The sequence below is a fragment of the Lotus japonicus genome, chromosome 5, assembly GCF_012489685.1.
Source record: "Lotus japonicus ecotype B-129 chromosome 5, LjGifu_v1.2".
Taxonomy (NCBI): Eukaryota; Viridiplantae; Streptophyta; class Magnoliopsida; order Fabales; family Fabaceae; genus Lotus; species Lotus japonicus.
This window is the reverse complement of record NC_080045.1, coordinates 60,314,216-60,330,870: the sequence shown is the minus strand read 5'-3', so window position 1 is coordinate 60,330,870 and position 16,655 is coordinate 60,314,216. Positions and strand designations below refer to the sequence as shown.

General features: G+C 35.2%; 3 protein-coding genes across 3 annotated transcripts; 1 reads left to right on the top strand and 2 right to left on the bottom strand.

The window, feature by feature from the left end:
* Positions 1–2,251: 2,251 nt before the first annotated feature.
* Positions 2,252–3,700, bottom strand: LOC130721441 (F-box/kelch-repeat protein At3g23880-like). Its single transcript, XM_057572238.1, has 2 exons — positions 3,448–3,700; positions 2,252–3,150 (listed from the first exon to the last, which is right to left on the bottom strand). The coding sequence occupies exons 1-2, from the start codon at positions 3,614–3,616 to the stop codon at positions 2,504–2,506; spliced, it is 816 nt and encodes a 271-aa protein (XP_057428221.1). The 5' UTR covers positions 3,617–3,700; the 3' UTR covers positions 2,252–2,503.
* A 1,771-nt stretch (positions 3,701–5,471) lies between these two features.
* On the top strand, positions 5,472–11,380 carry LOC130720257 (protein PIGMENT DEFECTIVE 338, chloroplastic-like). Its single transcript, XM_057570884.1, has 8 exons — positions 5,472–6,494; positions 7,085–7,159; positions 7,239–7,310; positions 7,961–8,041; positions 8,173–8,270; positions 10,046–10,171; positions 10,558–10,606; positions 10,698–11,380. Exons 1-8 carry the CDS (start codon positions 5,583–5,585, stop codon positions 10,854–10,856), a joined length of 1,572 nt encoding a protein of 523 aa, XP_057426867.1. The 5' UTR covers positions 5,472–5,582; the 3' UTR covers positions 10,857–11,380.
* A 1,120-nt stretch (positions 11,381–12,500) lies between these two features.
* LOC130717779 (ran-binding protein 1 homolog b-like) lies at positions 12,501–15,752 on the bottom strand. Its single transcript, XM_057568142.1, has 4 exons — positions 15,513–15,752; positions 15,270–15,421; positions 15,061–15,186; positions 12,501–13,087 (listed from the first exon to the last, which is right to left on the bottom strand). Exons 1-4 carry the CDS (start codon positions 15,662–15,664, stop codon positions 12,846–12,848), a joined length of 672 nt encoding a protein of 223 aa, XP_057424125.1. The 5' UTR covers positions 15,665–15,752; the 3' UTR covers positions 12,501–12,845.
* Between the last annotated feature and the right edge of the window lie 903 nt (positions 15,753–16,655).

Below are 16,655 nucleotides of genomic sequence, written 5' to 3'. Positions count from 1 at the left end.
TGGGGGACCAAAAGTGATATTAAGCCAACAAAGAAATATAAGCAAAGATGAGGCTTCACCTAAATAACTCACACCTCGTATTCTATATTGAGGTAATCAAGTTATAATTAAACTCAAGAGTTGTGACAAACAGTTTAAGAAGTCATGATATTTGCAAAGTAGAGAAGATTCCACAAATAAAACATATCATAATTGTGAAACTAGACTCTCACGATAAACCATCTCATGACCCTGTGATTTATGTGTAATTCTACACTCACCAAATGTGTAATTATTAGAGTCATACATAACTAAATGGGAATGAGAATATGTAGTTTGCATAAGAACAACACCATTCTCCAAAATGTACAAGGGAGTAGAATCTAAAAACACATAAAATAATGGAAATTTTTTTAGAGGATCATCATGAATTTAGTCCAATACTTCTAAACTTCACATATTTTCATCAACCATAGATCCAAAAAATATTCGTTAGACACGTATACGGACAATTAGCGAAGACATGCAGCTTAAGATCCCAATGACTCTTCTCTCTTATGTATTTCGTCGTCTCCTTCTTCATGCCTGAACCCTTAGAGGGTGGTTCTGTCTCCCTCCATTTTTCATTTTTCTTTTCCTCTATTTCTTATAGACCCCATGGTTGTAAGAATACAACAACAAAGTGAGAAAGAAGTAAAAGAGACATACAACAAGAGTGTCAAAAATGAAAAATAGAAGTGATATGAGCTCCAGTTGAACTGAATCAACCCTTTTTCACTATAAGGAACCATTGAAAGGTCTGAAACCCACCTTATTCTCAAATATGGTTCATTCTCCTCAAATCTATGCTTTGCAACCCATCAATGAGGCTTTTGCGATCAACGTGACCGTCGATGCCACTGGAGTTTCAAGGGTGTACCAACCTCTCCACTGCATGATGCCTTTTCTTCTCCCTAATTGTGAAGCCTTCCCTCTCTCGTTTCCCTCTTACCAATATTGCATTTTTAATTGCAGGATATAAATAAAGAAAATACATTCTGCAAATTTGCGGTGTGACCGTGTGAGGGTATTTTTTGAAAGATGATTGGTGGGAATAGACATGGGGATGGTGGGAATAATTATTCCCAAAAAAAAAAATTGGTACATTGGAAAGATAAATTGCACCCGTCAGGAATTGAACCCTGGATCTCCCCCTACCCAACCCATATGTTCCCAGCTCCTACCACTTAAGTTATCCTACGGGGACTTATTCCCAAAATTCTAAATAGCCTAAAGAATTTATCTTTTTCCTAAATGAAAATTTATTTAGCTTTAAAAGTTGAAGTAGAAAAGGTAAAAATATCAAGGAGAAAAAAGGCAGAGAGAGGATAAAACAAAATCAACGTTGTGTACTGCTTACTTTTCTTTTTAACGTGTGTACTGCTTACTTGAACATCCAATAAAGATCTCGTTTAGAAAAAGAACTTAATTAAGCACTTATGGCATAAGCGCTTACGTAAGCGCTTAAGTTATTTTTAAAATGTTATTGAAATAAATTGAAAATAAGATATATAAGCATAAGCTCTTTTTCATAAGCTATCCTGAATAGTTTATGAAAATAAGCTCAAAACAGCTTATGGTAGGCCATAAGCTGTTTGCATAAGCTCTCTCAAACACTGTCATAAGCACTTATGCTATTAGATAAACTCAAATAATCTCTTCCAAACAGGGCTAAAGTACAGAAAGAAAACGTAATTTTTTTTTTGAACGTGAAAGAAAACGTAATTGTTGAATAAACCAAAATGCAGATAAACTATATGCCTTTCAATTGGTACATGTACTTTCAGCCTTTTTGGCTCTTGAAAATATAAGTTAATCATGAAATTTACACTTTAATCAATTCAAGAGATGATATATAACAATATTTTGAGGGGTTGTCATATTATCTATTTCTTATCTTGAATAAAGTTTGTTTTGGTCTCTTAAAAAAAGTTTGGATTGGACTAGGAGAAAAAAGGTTGGTGTACGTGAGTAAGTTCGAGTTTTAGAAGTTCAAGAGCAAAAACATGATAAATACAAGAAGCTTTTTTTATCCAACAATTCAAAGAGATGGTCTGCTATATATGTATCCATTTGTTAGTTTTTTTATTTTGAATATCTTCTAAATTCTTCTTTGTTATACATACAAGTTAAACAATTGCAGAAAATGTTCCAGTATGGCAACACCTGGCTGATGAACTCTGTTCAAGCACACATTAAGCATCTATTACAGCTTTGCACATGATGGCCTGAATAATACTCAACAATAATCTTTCTAATTAGAATAGAATTCAAAGATCACTACAAAATATAAGGTAAATCCAAGTATCGATCCAACCATCAATAATTCAAAACAAAGAGATATAAGCAAAAAAAAATCCAATAAAGAGGCTTCACCAAAACAACTAACACCATGTATTCTATGATAATTAAGTTATAAGCTTAAAAATTATGACGCACAATAAGCTATATGCAAAGCTCGGGAAGACTCCACAAATGCAACAGATCATGGTGGTGAAACTAGACTCTCATGATAAATCCCTCCACACCACTTACTTTGATTTCGCGTATTCCCACAATAATGACGTTTGAATTTGCCATTATTTGAGTCATACGTAGCTAAATAGGAATTGGAACATGTAGTTCTAAGAACAACAACACCATTTTCGAAAATGCACAAGGGACGAAGATGATGAGTAGCATTGCATCTACAAATACAGTATTCAGAGTTGAGAGGGATCGTCATTACTTTAGTCCAAGACTCCTGAACTCCATAGTCTTTCATCAACCAAAGAACAAAACAAGTGTTGTAAGAACGGTGCCCCACATAAAGATGCTTATTGGAGACAAACAGGTGAAGACTCCAAAATCCACCCTCTAGCTCAGGAGGTAGCAACACTTCACCATGAGTCTCTTTTTCCACGTCAAAAGAAATAATCACCAATTTATCAGAATCATGACCACTTTTAATCAGCCAATGCAGATTACCATTCACAAATGTCTGACGCAAGCCCCTGATACAACTGGTAAACGGGAGATCCTGAATCATTGTCCTCCAATTACTTTCCCTTTCACCAAAGGTATAAAGTGTAGGCACGAATTTAGAAAAACCCGAACCAACGCCAAATGCTAGCACCTTGTACTTGTCATTCACTTTATCATAGCCAAAAAATGAAGTATAAGGGATCCAGTATTTATTAGGAAAAGCAGGGGATTTGCTGGAAACCAATTTGGTAGAAGGGTTGTACAATCTAAAACAACCATTAACATCACACAAACACAGTAATCCATTGATTGAACCTACAAAATAGTTGTGCTTTCCTTCCATCTTAAAGGTGAGTTTTTTAGTAAGGGTTGGTCGGTTTTGGAAGAATAAATTCATAGAATATGTAACAACCTTGCACGAATCATCGTAAACTAAGGCCAATCGAGGTTGGTTCATGATTGTACCTGAGATTGAGGTGTGAAAGTGATCTTTAGCAAATTGGGGGTGGGAAATTAGGGTTTTCCATGTTTTGCATACGCGCCTGAGTCGCCAAAGGGATTCCACTGGAAGCTTCAGAAGGATCTCGTAGATGAGTTCGTCTGGTATCACCGGCGGTGACAGCCTCCGTGACATGGTGGCGGCGGCGGTGGTTTCGAACGTCGCCACTCTCTCCCTGCTAGAAATTATATATTCTTCCCAACTTAATTATATTTTGTGACTTATAAAAAAAAACAATATTGTGTGATTTATTATTATTTATATTTGAGGCACCAAATTTAATTTTCAAACTTTTTCTTTGAATTCTTTTAAATTCTCTATCTTATTTATTAGCTACCGAATCAGTTTAATTTGAATTTAAATTCAATCCTATATCCACTTGAAGATTTGGATTGAATTATTTTGTTTATTTCGATATCTTTCTTAAACTGAAAGAATCTTACCTCTTTTTTTTAAATTAAGAATCTTACTTCATTCTTTAAAAAAAGTAGTAAATAAATATTTTTTAAAAAATAATAAAATATAGAAATCATAATTGTCGTACCCGTTGTGTGCTTCCTAGTAATTCAACTTTGTCTAGTTAATTTTTTAATCAAAACTCGTTAAATATTGGATGAAAGTTGACGGAAAACCAAAACTGCAACAATTAGTAAACATGAGGGACGGTGACCAGAACTGCCAAATCATGATAAGTGAGGGACCAAAAGTGATATCAAGCCAACAAAAAAATATAAGCAAAGATGAGGCTTCATCTAAATAACTCACACCTCGTATTCTATATTAAGATAATCAAGTTATAATTAAACTCAAGAGTCGTGACAAACAGTTTAAGAAGTCATGATATTTGCAAAGCAGGGAAGATTCCACAAATAAAACATATCATAGTTGTGAAACTAGACTCTCATGATAAACCATCTCATGGTCTCGTGATTTATGTGTAATTCTACACTCACCAAATGTGCCATTATTAGAGTCATACATATCTAAATGGGAATGAGAATATGTAGTTTGCATAAGAACAACACCATTCTCCAAAATGTACAAGGGAATATAATCTAAAAACACATGTTTAGAGGATCATCATGAATTTGGTCGAAGACTTTCTGAACTCCACATATTTTCATTAGACACGTATATGGTCAATTATTGGAAACATACAGCTCAAGATCCCAATGACTCTTCTCTCTTATGTATTTCATCGCCTCCTTCTTCATTGCATGAACCCATAGAGGGTGGTTTCCGTCTCCCTCCATTTTTCATTTTTCTCTTCCTCTATTTCTTATAGACCCCATGGTTGTAAGAATACAACAACAAAGTGAGAAAGAAGGAAGAGACATACAACAAGAGTGTCAAAAATGAAAAACATAAGTGATATGAGCTCCAATTGAACTGAATCAACCCTTCTTTACTACGAGAAACCATCGAAACCCAACTTATTCTTAGGTCTGGTTCACTCTCCTCATATTTGTGCTTTGCAACCCATCATTGAGGCTCTTGCGGTCAATGTGATCGTCGATGCCACTGGAGTCTCAAGGGTGCGCCACCCCTCTCCACCGCGTGAAGCCTTCTCTTCTCTCTAATTGTAAAGCCTTCCCTCTCCCGCTGCCCTCTTCACCATCCACCATAATGCATTCTCAATCGTGAAATATAAATAAAGAAAACACATTTTGCGAATTTGTTTGCTGCATGTAATAGGTCTAAGGGTATTTTGGGAAAGGTGATGGTAGGAATATGCATGGGGTGGTGGGAATAATTATTCCTAAAAAAAAAATTAGTACATTGGAAAGATAAAATGCACCCTTCAGGAATTGATCTCTGAACCTCTCTACCAAACTCACGTATCTCCTAACTTCTATTCTATTACCCAAGCTATCATTCCGGGACTTATTCCAAAATCTTAAATAGTCTAAAGAATTTACCTTTTTCCTATAATGTATATTTATTTAGTTTTCAAGATTGAACTATAAAATGTAAAAATATCAAAGGAGAAGAAAGGCTGAGAGAGAGAGGCAGAGAGACAGGAAACCTCAAAAGGATAAAACAAAAACCAACATGTGTGTGCCTGAAAACCAAAGCTGATGCTGTGGTGCACCATACCAAGATGCCATTTATTCTTCATCCTTGCAAGTTCCTATGCTTTCAGTGTAGAATGCCAGTGAAGGACACCAGTTTTTTCAGCAACACCTTCATCAAGAAATCTCATACCAAAAGCCCATCTCCAGCTCCTCAGAAATTGCGTTCTTTTGCTGTTCTTTTCAATCCTCACTCTTCTAAAAAAGTTTCAATTTTGAGTGATACCCACTTCACATTTTGCTCCAGAAATGGTGGGTTTGATGGGATTTCCAGTGATTTGTCTCCAGAGGCTAATGATGACGGAACCCAAGAGCTTGAGTTGCTGAACAAGCCTTATCCTGTGCGTGTTGCAGAAGAGTTGGCTTCCGAAGCTGAAATGGACCAAGAGAAGCCTTCTCAGCAGGAAGCTTTGGCACCCTTTTTGAAGTTTTTCAAAGGTAGTGATTCTATGGAGGAGGTTGAAGAAGATGGTGATGTATTGCAAGTTTCTGAAGAAAAATATGTAGTGGATGGTGAGAATGAAGAAGAAGGAGAAGAAGAAGAAGAAGATAAGAAGGTTGGTGTTGAGTACTATGAGCCCAAACCTGGGGATTTTGTGGTGGGTGTGGTTGTTTCAGGTAATGAATATAAGCTTGATATCAATGTGGGTGCAGACTTACTAGGTACAATGTTAACAAAGGAAGTGCTTCCCTTGTATGGCAAAGAAATGGAGAACTTGTTATTTGATGTGGAGAAGGATACAGAGAATTTTATGGCTCAGGGGAAGATTGGAATTGTGAAAAATGATGAGGCATTAAGTGGAGTACCAGTGCCTGGAAGACCTGTTGTGGAGACTGGAACCATTTTGTTTGCTGAGGTTTTAGGTAGAACCCTTAGTGGTCGGCCATTGCTTTCTACTAGAAGGTTCTTTCGCCGGATTGCGTGGCATCGAGTGAGGCAGGTTTTTCTCTTTCCCCCATCATATTTGAGCTTTGTAGATATTCCAACTTCCATGTGTATGAGTTGAATTCAGTAGTTCGAAAGGAAAAGTTGGAAGATTTATTGTTGAGCAAACACTAGTTTTGGTCCATCAAGTATATACATTAACACAACATCACATTTGTCCACCATTTGTTAGCAACATCAAATTGGTCCTCAATGAGTATAATCTCATCTATGAAGGATCAATTTGTGTCATTTGAATGACCAATTTTGGTGGCAAAATTGTGACATTGAAGGATCAATTTGATGATTTGTATGACCAATTTGTTATTATAAACTGAGGACTAATATGATTTGTACCTATTTTTGATAAAATGTGGTATTCACTTTTTTATCATCTCATATCAACACTGTAGGAAGATGTTACATCATATTTATACTGAAATCATTGTCAGAGAGGAAATATATGTGATCTAATGAAAAATTTTATGCCCATTATATTATGATTGCTATATTAACATTATGCATGTTAGCAATCTTAACTTCGTAAAGTCAAAAATATTTTTCCCTTGCTGATAAGAAATCTACAATTTTTAATGTTTGGGGCAGATACAACAGCTTAATGAACCTATTGAAGTTAGAATTACAGAGTGGAATACTGGAGGCCTGCTAACTAGGATTGAGGTCTGTGCCATTAACCTGGAATTTATTTTCACATGGCATTTGAGCCAATGCTTATCTATTCATGAATTTTGATGTTCAGGGTTTGCGAGCTTTCCTAGCCAAAGCTGAGCTTGTGAAAAGAGTGAACACCTTTACTGAATTGAAAGAAAATGTAAGTTGCAGCCTTGGAACTTTCTTCCTGACAAGGGAAAGAAATATTTTTTTCTTATTGGAGTGGTTGTTTATAAGCTTCTGCTGGTACTCTGTGGTTGTATTATATGTTACTTAGTAGATAATATGTGGCTGCTTCTGAGTGTAATGTACGGAAGCTATATGATCTTTCCTGTCAATTTCAGTGTTTCCAATAATTGAAACTAGTTTCGTTTGAGCTTTAAACAAGTCTGTTCCTTAAACAAGTAGCCAATTTTTTTGACTATTATGTTGTGAATAAGTAAGAAATGTTGAGCATGTAGTCAAAATGATGTCTTCTCTTATATTTCTCTATGTTGTTCTGTATTTTTAAACATACAGTTCAATTGATTTTTTGCATATTATGTTGGGGTTCAAACTTCAAAGCTTGAAAGGTGATGATCTAAAAGTGATCTAGCATAATACTTTATGAGCTTCCTCTAGGTAAATGAGGATAAGATCAGCTTATTACCTTATAAGAATCTCTGCTTCTTTGAAACCCTTTACCTTTTTTGGTTTCTTTATACCTACAAGAGTCCTATCCTATTAGTTAGTTAGTATACCTTTTTTTTTTGGCTACTATCAATCTTTATTTTTTCTTCTTTCCTTCTTACTATTTTTATAATGATTCAGGTGGGGCGCCGTATGTATGTACAAATTACTCGAATAGATGAAGATAAAAATTCTTTAATGCTTAGTGAGAAGAAAGCTTGGGTTAGTATTCAAATCTGTCGTTTTCCTATTCTTCCTTGCTTTCTTGCTTCAAATTTTATGAGTTTAAGTTTTCAAATCTTACATTCTCTTTTTTTACATTGAAATTCCTGTTGTGCAAAATGATGTTGCAGGAAAAGCTATTTCTTCGCGAAGGAACACTTCTAGATGGGACTGTGAAAAAGATCTTTCCGTATGGAGCCCAAATTAAGATAGGAGTTTCTAACAGAAGGTGAGTGGACATTTGGATATAGTAACAAACCCTTGTGGCTTGTGCATCTTTTTCCTGTTTGGTATATCACAATTTCCAAGTTGTTGGATGTTTCCAAGTCCTTTGGTTCTGCCACCGGTGTAAAAATGAAAACTTATTTCAGGTTGATTTCCTTGGCTAATGATAAAGATAGAAAACACACTCGATAAATTAGGCACACTGACATATAGGTATTTTCCTTACATAAAAACCTGTAAATTCGTCTTTGAAATTGGTGGAATTGTTTTAAGCTGCATTATCACTAACGATATCCAATCATTACTATTATGTTTTCTTTCCATTTAATCCTGGCTGTAACAGCATTTGAAATTGTGAATCAATTTAAGTAGTCTTTTAAAAATATTAATTCATGTTGTCAAATATCAACTCAACCCCAGATTTAGTTGTTAGGTTCAAGCACATGAATGTTTTATATCTCTCAAACACTCCTACAAGGAAGAGGGGCTAAAATACAAGTTGAAGAGGCTCTAGTAACATGTTAAAGACTAATTTAATTATACCAAAAGCTTAAGATGATAGGTGGAAGCACATGATTGGTTTAAAATTTATAACACACCTCTGCCAAGTTGTAAGTTTAAGCCATTCCCTTATGTTAGAGTGATATATTTTTTCTTGCATACCATGTACATTGGCTTGAAAATACCTCTCGCTACAAAATTATTTCTCTATCACCAGTTTCTGAGATTTTCAATCCACTTGCTGGTATTGAGATTTTTGTAGGTTATGAGACCTATATAGGAAGTTTTATCACCTTCAAGCTGATTAATAATCCTCTATTGTAAACTCGTTTCACTCTTGTAAAGAACATTTAGGAGAAGTGCAACTAATAACAATAGGACTCCAATTAACCAACCAGAAAAATGAGAGCCAATTCTAAGTTTGTAATGGGCTCAAGTATCATTTTGTTTTCTCCATGAGCCCTTATGGAGCATATACTATAATTGGTTTGGCATTAGGAATCTCTTAGAGCATGTTTGCATTAAAGTTAGAAAAACATAAACTGACATTGAAAATTAAGGAGAAGGTGTGCTTCTTTGACGTTAATGACATCAGAAACTTTATTTTCATGTTTGAACTTGGAGCATCTACAACAAAGTAATTACTGCTTAATCTTTTTCTCTTATGACTCAGACCTCAGTTATACCTTATTTACAAATTATTAAAGAAGCAGAATAAAACCTGATCTTACAGGGAAAAGAAAACAAATTTCATCTGATAAGATCATTACTGACAGAATATAACCTTTAAATTAGAAAGTTGAATTTCCAAAAAAATAATAATTGGGAAGCACCATATTCGGAATTAGTAAGGGGTTTTAGGGTTCACTCACACTTTGGAACAAAATGACACTGAGAGATGTAAATAAGTGTTTTCCTTGAAATTTCAAGATGACACTGACAGATGTAAATATTTGCTCAATTGTCTGACTTGCTCAATTTGCACAATATCTATATCACATGATTTGTAACAGGTATAGGTGCAAGTTCATTGAACATCGATTCTTTTAGCAACTGAATTTGACAAATTAATGAAGTGGGTCAATACTAGTTCCTGCATAATGTTCTTCTTTGTGTCCCTACCTATCATTGTTTTAATATTCCCATGCACACATTTATCCTTAATTCCTTATCATTCCCAAGATATCAACATCATGAATTTAACTTGTTAGAGGTGAATTAAACCTGTCCGTACACATCGACCTGACATTTAAAATGAACCTATTCGGTGCCTTTCAGTGGGTTGCTACATATTTCAAATATCAGTCGAGCTGAAATTACTTCTGTCAGCGACGTACTTTCAGTTGATGAGAACGTTAAAGTTCTGGTGGTGAAGTCAGCATTTCCTGATAAAATTTCTCTGAGGTAATAGATTTCAGTATTTAATTTTGTTCTGTAATTGCTGGTTGCATTTAGTTTGTTACAGTTTTAATTGGCCTCTATTAGTTAACCTTGATGAGGCTCATATTTCTACCCTCCCAGCAAATAAGAAAAATTCCTTACAAAAATAACACATCTCCATAAAAATGAGATTATCATGAAATAAAAAGTGGTTTAATCCAACCTGAAAAGTGCAGCTTGTCCAATTATAGGACATGGTTGCGCCTCATGGCATGAAAGAATAAACAGTGGAACTGAAGATGTATAAAACTTTCAACTAATAACAAATTAAGATGTTTAAGAACTTCATTATAATGTAAGTTAGTGCTATAAATTGCTGCTGATGCCAATTTGCTTTTCTTACCATGCAGCATTGCAGCCCTTGAAAGTGAACCTGGCCTTTTTCTATCAAATAAAGAGGTATTAATCTTTTATATACCTGTAAATATTTTTCTATTGTTTTAGTTGGATTGATCATGATACATTCCTATTTATTTTTTACCATACAAAGAGAGTATTTCTGGAAGCTGAGATGATGGCAAAGAAATACAAGCAAAAGCTACCTCCTGCTATTACCACGAAACGATTAGACCCGCTACCAACTAGTGCACTGCCTTTTGAAAATGAAGCACTTTATGCAAACTGGAAGTGGTTTAAATTTGAAAAATAATGTTAGTCACAAAAGCAAGAAAATTATTCACCGACAGAAGCTCAATTGAGAGAACTTTGTGACTGCATGGATCATCAGGTTTGAAGACAAGCCTGCCTTTTTGAAAGATAATAGCATGAAAAGCCTCAGTGGAAAAGCTCCTTTAGGTGCAGTCATTGTTCTCCTGTGGTTTGGGCATGCATTGCATAGAGTTTTACAAGCCATGTAACCCATAATTCACTTTTATTCTTTCTTTCATTTTTGGAGTTCTCCCTTTTGTCACGAAAAAAGGTTTTCTCTTTTACTTGTATCTTAAAATTTTCTTCCAATAGATGGTGGATACATGCTGGATGTAAATTCTGGGATGAAATATTGTAGTTTAATTTTGATTCATTGGCCGAGTAAAAATTTTTACACTATCATCTATGTGTTGACACTTCATTGAATGAGTTTGACCGTTCAGTGAGAATCAAAATTAATTCCAAATTGTAATTGCATTTATGTACTCAATTTTTGATGTGTTTTTCCATCTTGCTTTTCTCGTATTACTTCTACTCTTTGTGATGATGATACTCTATGTTTTCACCTTCCTAGAGCATGTTTAGAGGTGTTAGAATTTATGTTCCAATGCTGTATTTAATTTTAAGGTGTTTGAATGCTTTCTTTTACAATTGATTATAGTTTCAAAAACAATTTTGTGACAAACCTTAGCGTTTATGGTGGATATAGTGAGATTTCACAATTTCTTTTTAATCCAAACAAACACTCAACACCTGCTAGTTTAGGGTGTTCTCGCATTGGCGGTAGATAGGATAGGATAGTGTTAATTGCACTCATTCGATAAATTTTTGGGATGAGAAAAGATTAATTTTGTCAAGGCTACTAATAGAGTGGAATTAATTTTGGGAACAAGCAAGACTTTTTAGCGGCTGAATTGATCCTTGACATGCGATTTTTAAATCAGTAATGCAAAATCACACGATGCAAAATCAGGAAGCTAAAACATAGTCTTCAAAATAAAAGTCGTGCGCAAAATGGGTTGTAATCAAGCATTAATCTTTTAACATATACAATCAAGTGATTTTATTTTGTTTTAAATAAAATTAATTAAAAAAAATCCATTTCAATAAAATCTAACACAGCAACCCATTTTCGAACACAGGTGATGTAACCAAAGTATTCGCACTCAGTGATAAGAGGCTACCAATTAATTTTTCCATTCACAAGAGAACACCATAAACTTACTCAATGAACTAAGCGTGGAACTAACACACCAACACATTTGGTTATACCAACTAAGATTATCCATTCTCATCTTCACCCACTTAAAATTCAATATTCTAGCAAATACTTTAGTTGGGTTGATTCAATTGTTTTCTTTCGCTATCATTGCCAATTACTCTCAGCAAACAAGAGAAATCACATCAATCATTGCCCAACATTTCAGACCACCTTCATAGCACCAAGTAATTTAGCATGCTTCAAGGAAGGTGAATAAGTACATGTTTTGATATCAGTTAGTGAACAGACTTCCATTACAATCTGTAAGAATTCTGTTCACTTTGTCTTGAAAGTGCTAACATTCATTTGCATGGTAGCCAACCGATATCCAAACATGACTTAAACGTGATTTGAGTTGTAAAAAAAAGACAAAATCCAAACAACTTGTATCCAAAAACCTTTGTTTATAGCTTTAATTTAAGCATTTTTCGACTGCACCACTCCCAACCAACATGACTCAGACTCGCAACAAATACATATGTAGAAGGAAAATACCAATAATAAAACTCCCAGAGCCCCGAAAGCTCAACCAGTCAAGCCTCAAAATTCAAACCCAACCCTAATGTCGCTTGTTGACAAATACTCGAGGACACAGATAGCTCAAATCCAAGGCAGTGACACAATCTGACGACTATTTAAGTAAGAGGGTATCCCAAATATGGGCAGAAAAACATCGACCACCTAACCTTGTCAGATTGCCAAGTAGTATGAAATGTGAATGAATAATAATCAAGCAGAGGAAGCAGGCTCTTCATCTTTCTTATCTGCATCTGCCTTACTTTTCTCTCCTGATGCTGGTTCTTGTTCTTCAGCTTTGCTCTCAGTCTTGACTTCATCTTTCTTCTCTGCATCAGCCTTTTCTTCAACGCTCAATTTCTCAATAAGACCAGCGGCTGCATCAGATGCATCCTTATCTTCTGTCTTTTGGGACTCAGCAACTTCTTGAAATGTTTCCATGAAGCTTTTGCAATCTAACAAAAAGACAAAACGACAGTGAGTACACAGGCTATTGGCAAGCAAAATAACATATTAGTCCCCAGCAAATGGGCGTTCAATTAAAGACCTAAATCTCATTAATCCCCCACACGATTTCCAGTATCTCTCAGTCAAACAGCACAGTAAAGAGCATCGGGAGAAAAAGTTCACATGCACATATTATTATACAGATAATGCAGACATGCAAGGGCAAGTGGAACAGCGATTTCCCTTCTGGTATTGACAATAACACTAATCGAACAGTCTGAAATTGAAAAGTGAGTGGGTGTGTCAATGACCAACAGCAATCTTAAATAACTAGGACCACTTCTAGGGGGCAACAGACTACTGTACCTATTGTCATTTTTATTTATTACTTAAAAGCTATTGAGAACCAAATATCACGTAACACAAAATACAAGTCATAGTACAAAAAAATTCGAAAAGAATTTCATAAAAACAGATTATCATATGCAAGCAATTTTAGCAATACCATGTCAAGGATGACAGGAACGTCCAAAAGTTAAGATCTCAAAATCCACAAGATATCAATGACATTTGGATTTCAGTAATCAAATGCCATGAAGGCCAGTTAAGAATCCATTGTTCTAATTTCTGAATCATAATTAATAAAAAAATTATAGACACACCCCACTAAAGCTATGAAAGAAAAAAAGAGACTTGGATTGCAGTAATCATATGCATGAGGACCAGTTAAAATCTATTGTTCTGAATCTAAACTATTAAAAAATTATACAGCCACTAACAAAATTATGAAAAGATAAGACATAGGTTACAATATTGTTTGATCGTATTAATAGTGTGTCACAACCATCACTAAGGAAGGTTGAGTTAGGCATACAGCAGCCCAGGTAAAACAGGTTGTTTCTTCAATATGGTTCAAGTGTTCCATGTATAGCCAACCTCACTTAGTGAGATAAGCCTTTTGTTGTTGTTGATAAATATAGCACTTTGATTATTGTCATACATACATTTTAAAATCTAAAAGACATCAAGACTATGCACTACTTGTAGGAACCAGCTCATAAGTGTCTTAAACCCTGAAACCTGTTGAAAACATTGCAAATACATAATTGCGAAGTCTAGATCTTCTGTTACAAGGTTACTCTACATACACCAAATTTAAACAGATTATGTACCCAAATCTTTTGTGCTAATTTTAGTGGTTCACAACAGACTCCTTTTGAAACCAGGAATATGTGTAGATATTTCAACTAAATCAGGACACTTGGCAATGCTATACCAAAAACATTTGGCCGGCCTTACAGGGGAACAAATATCAAAGGCATGATTGTACGCAGTACATGTTAAAAGGTAGCGTGATTACCTTCATAGGAATTCACATTAATGCCTATGGAACTAGAAAGTGTGTTCTACAAAATCTTGTAAACAAACAAAAGTTCACAATACAGATGGATAGACAAGATGGTCTAATTATAATCTTAAAATTATAAAAAATAAAATAAAACTAAAACTCCCAGTGTGAATACATGATTAAGACTGCAGAAAATATCGTAAAAACTTCACAAGACAATTTGCATAGTTTAACCAAGAGCAACCTCTGAATTGCAGTAGATACACACATACTAATGTTTCACAAGGAGGCACTGAACGAGGACGAAAGTACTCTTTTCTCAGTTGATTCAAAGTTTAAACTAAGAACATAATCGAAATATACAAAATTCAGTGACCCAAAATACACAAAGCTGCAGAGGAATTACACAGATTATGATGGACAACAAATCAGGCATACACATTGGCAAATCAAATGAAAAAAAGCCAAGTGATGACAGAATCTGAGAGACCAACTCATGAATACGTAAAGTAACTGTGAATCAGGGAATTGCAGAATTCGTATAAATCCAAAGAACAAAAACATCAAACACACACTAGCATTAGCTTATGAACAAAATTATCCACAAATTCCATCCAGAAATTGAGTACTTACTTTCAATAGAAGGAAAACGAATGCAGAAAAGCTCATCCTTGAGTTCACCATCAGCAAAGTCCCTAGCATGCCAAACGCAAGACTTCTCATTCCCAGCATGCTCTTGCACAGACATAGTAGGACTAACTGCAACAATAAAAAACTGAATCTCAAAATCAAAATCAAATTCAAAATCAGCAATCAAAGATGCAGAATTCAAGATCACATACTCAGATGATTAGCGCAGATCTTGAGCGTTTTGGACTGCCTCATCACAAGCCTAACCTTGCCAGTAGCCTTATGCTTCAGGAACTTCACCGTACCGGTGCCTCTCTCCTTCCACTGGTTCCCGTCCTTGTCGAACCGGTACAGCTTCGCCTTGCTGCGATCAATGAAAAAACAACACCGATTTACATCAAAACCCTAGAAATCAAAGAGAGAAGAGTGAGGAGTGAGAGAAGGAAAGTGCGTACAGATCTATGATTGAATCTTCGTCCTCTTCGCCGGTGGTGACGGCGACCTCCTCGAGTTGGACGATCGGAGCGACCTGTGCTCCGGTATCCTCGTCATCGCCGGCGGCGGGTGCCTCCTCGTCTTCCCGGTGCTCGGGTTCGGCGCTAGACATCTTCTAGAGAGAGAGAGGGTTTGCGTGCTAGGGTTTGGAAAAGTGTGGGGAGAAGAGTGTAGTGAGAGTGGAGGAATGTGTGGTGTGTTTTTGTGCTGTATATACAGAAGATTAATCATGAGATGGGAATGTGGGGTCCTCTTTTTAACGGTTAGATCTTTGCCACGTCATTTTTTTATTTTGGGAAAAAATCATATTAATAATTTTACTTTCTAAAATATGAGTTGTTATTTTTTAATTAAAATATAAAAATATACTTATTTAACTTTTTTTTTCGATGGTTATATACTTATTTAACTTGGTCATGGTTTTTTTTTTACAGCAATTTGGTCGGTTGATTGTACTTTTAAAACTAAATTCATCGTAATTTTATTATTTATAGAATTAAATTATAGTTTTAACTTTCTAAAATATTTTCCCTTTAAAAAAAAACTTTCTAAAATATTTTCAACTTTAAAAGCCCAAAGATTTTATTTTGGTCAATAAAGCCCAAAGTACTCCCTTCTTGTAAAAACTAATAACTTAAGGTGGCCCAAGATTTGACAGAAACGAAGCCCAAGACTAATGTGTCGCACAGCTTTGGAAGTGGAACATTTTGTCCGAAAAGATAAAACATGGAAATGGAATGGAACATTTTCAGAATCTTCTTTTCCTCTACGAAGATGATTTGACCAAAAAAAATCTAGTTTAACGGTAGAGGTGTCAATATGGGTTACAACCCGCGGGCCAGCTCGACGGGTTGACTAAATGAGCCGGGTTGGGTTGGTTAAATTCCAGCTCGAAAAGAACTTGGGTTAGTGCAACCCGGCTCGTTTAACCCGCGGGTTAGACGAGCCAACCCGCGGGTCAAGCGAGCCAACCCGTCGGGTTAGAGTTATTTTTTATTAAAAAAATTATTTTATTTCTCTTTAATTCCTTGTTAGTTTTATGGATTAATTTTAGATAGAAAAATGGAAATTTTCGTTTCTTTTAATTTGAGTCAATTTTTTAT

Coding starts and splice junctions, on each gene's coding strand:
- LOC130717779 (XM_057568142.1), bottom strand. CDS start 15,664: ATGTCTAGCGCCGAACCCGAGCACCGGGAAGACGAGGAGGCACCCGCC. Junction 15,422..15,512: donor GAAGATTCAATCATAGATCT/GTACGCACTTTC, acceptor CATTGATCGCAG/CAAGGCGAAGCTGTACCGGT. Junction 13,088..15,060: donor TCGTTTTCCTTCTATTGAAA/GTAAGTACTCAA, acceptor TCTTTTTGTTAG/ATTGCAAAAGCTTCATGGAA.
- LOC130721441 (XM_057572238.1), bottom strand. CDS start 3,616: ATGTCACGGAGGCTGTCACCGCCGGTGATACCAGACGAACTCATCTAC. Junction 3,151..3,447: donor CTTTCACACCTCAATCTCAG/GTACAATCATGA, acceptor GCTATGATAAAG/TGAATGACAAGTACAAGGTG.
- LOC130720257 (XM_057570884.1), top strand. CDS start 5,583: ATGCCATTTATTCTTCATCCTTGCAAGTTCCTATGCTTTCAGTGTAGA. Junction 6,495..7,084: donor CGTGGCATCGAGTGAGGCAG/GTTTTTCTCTTT, acceptor TGTTTGGGGCAG/ATACAACAGCTTAATGAACC. Junction 7,311..7,960: donor TTACTGAATTGAAAGAAAAT/GTAAGTTGCAGC, acceptor ATAATGATTCAG/GTGGGGCGCCGTATGTATGT.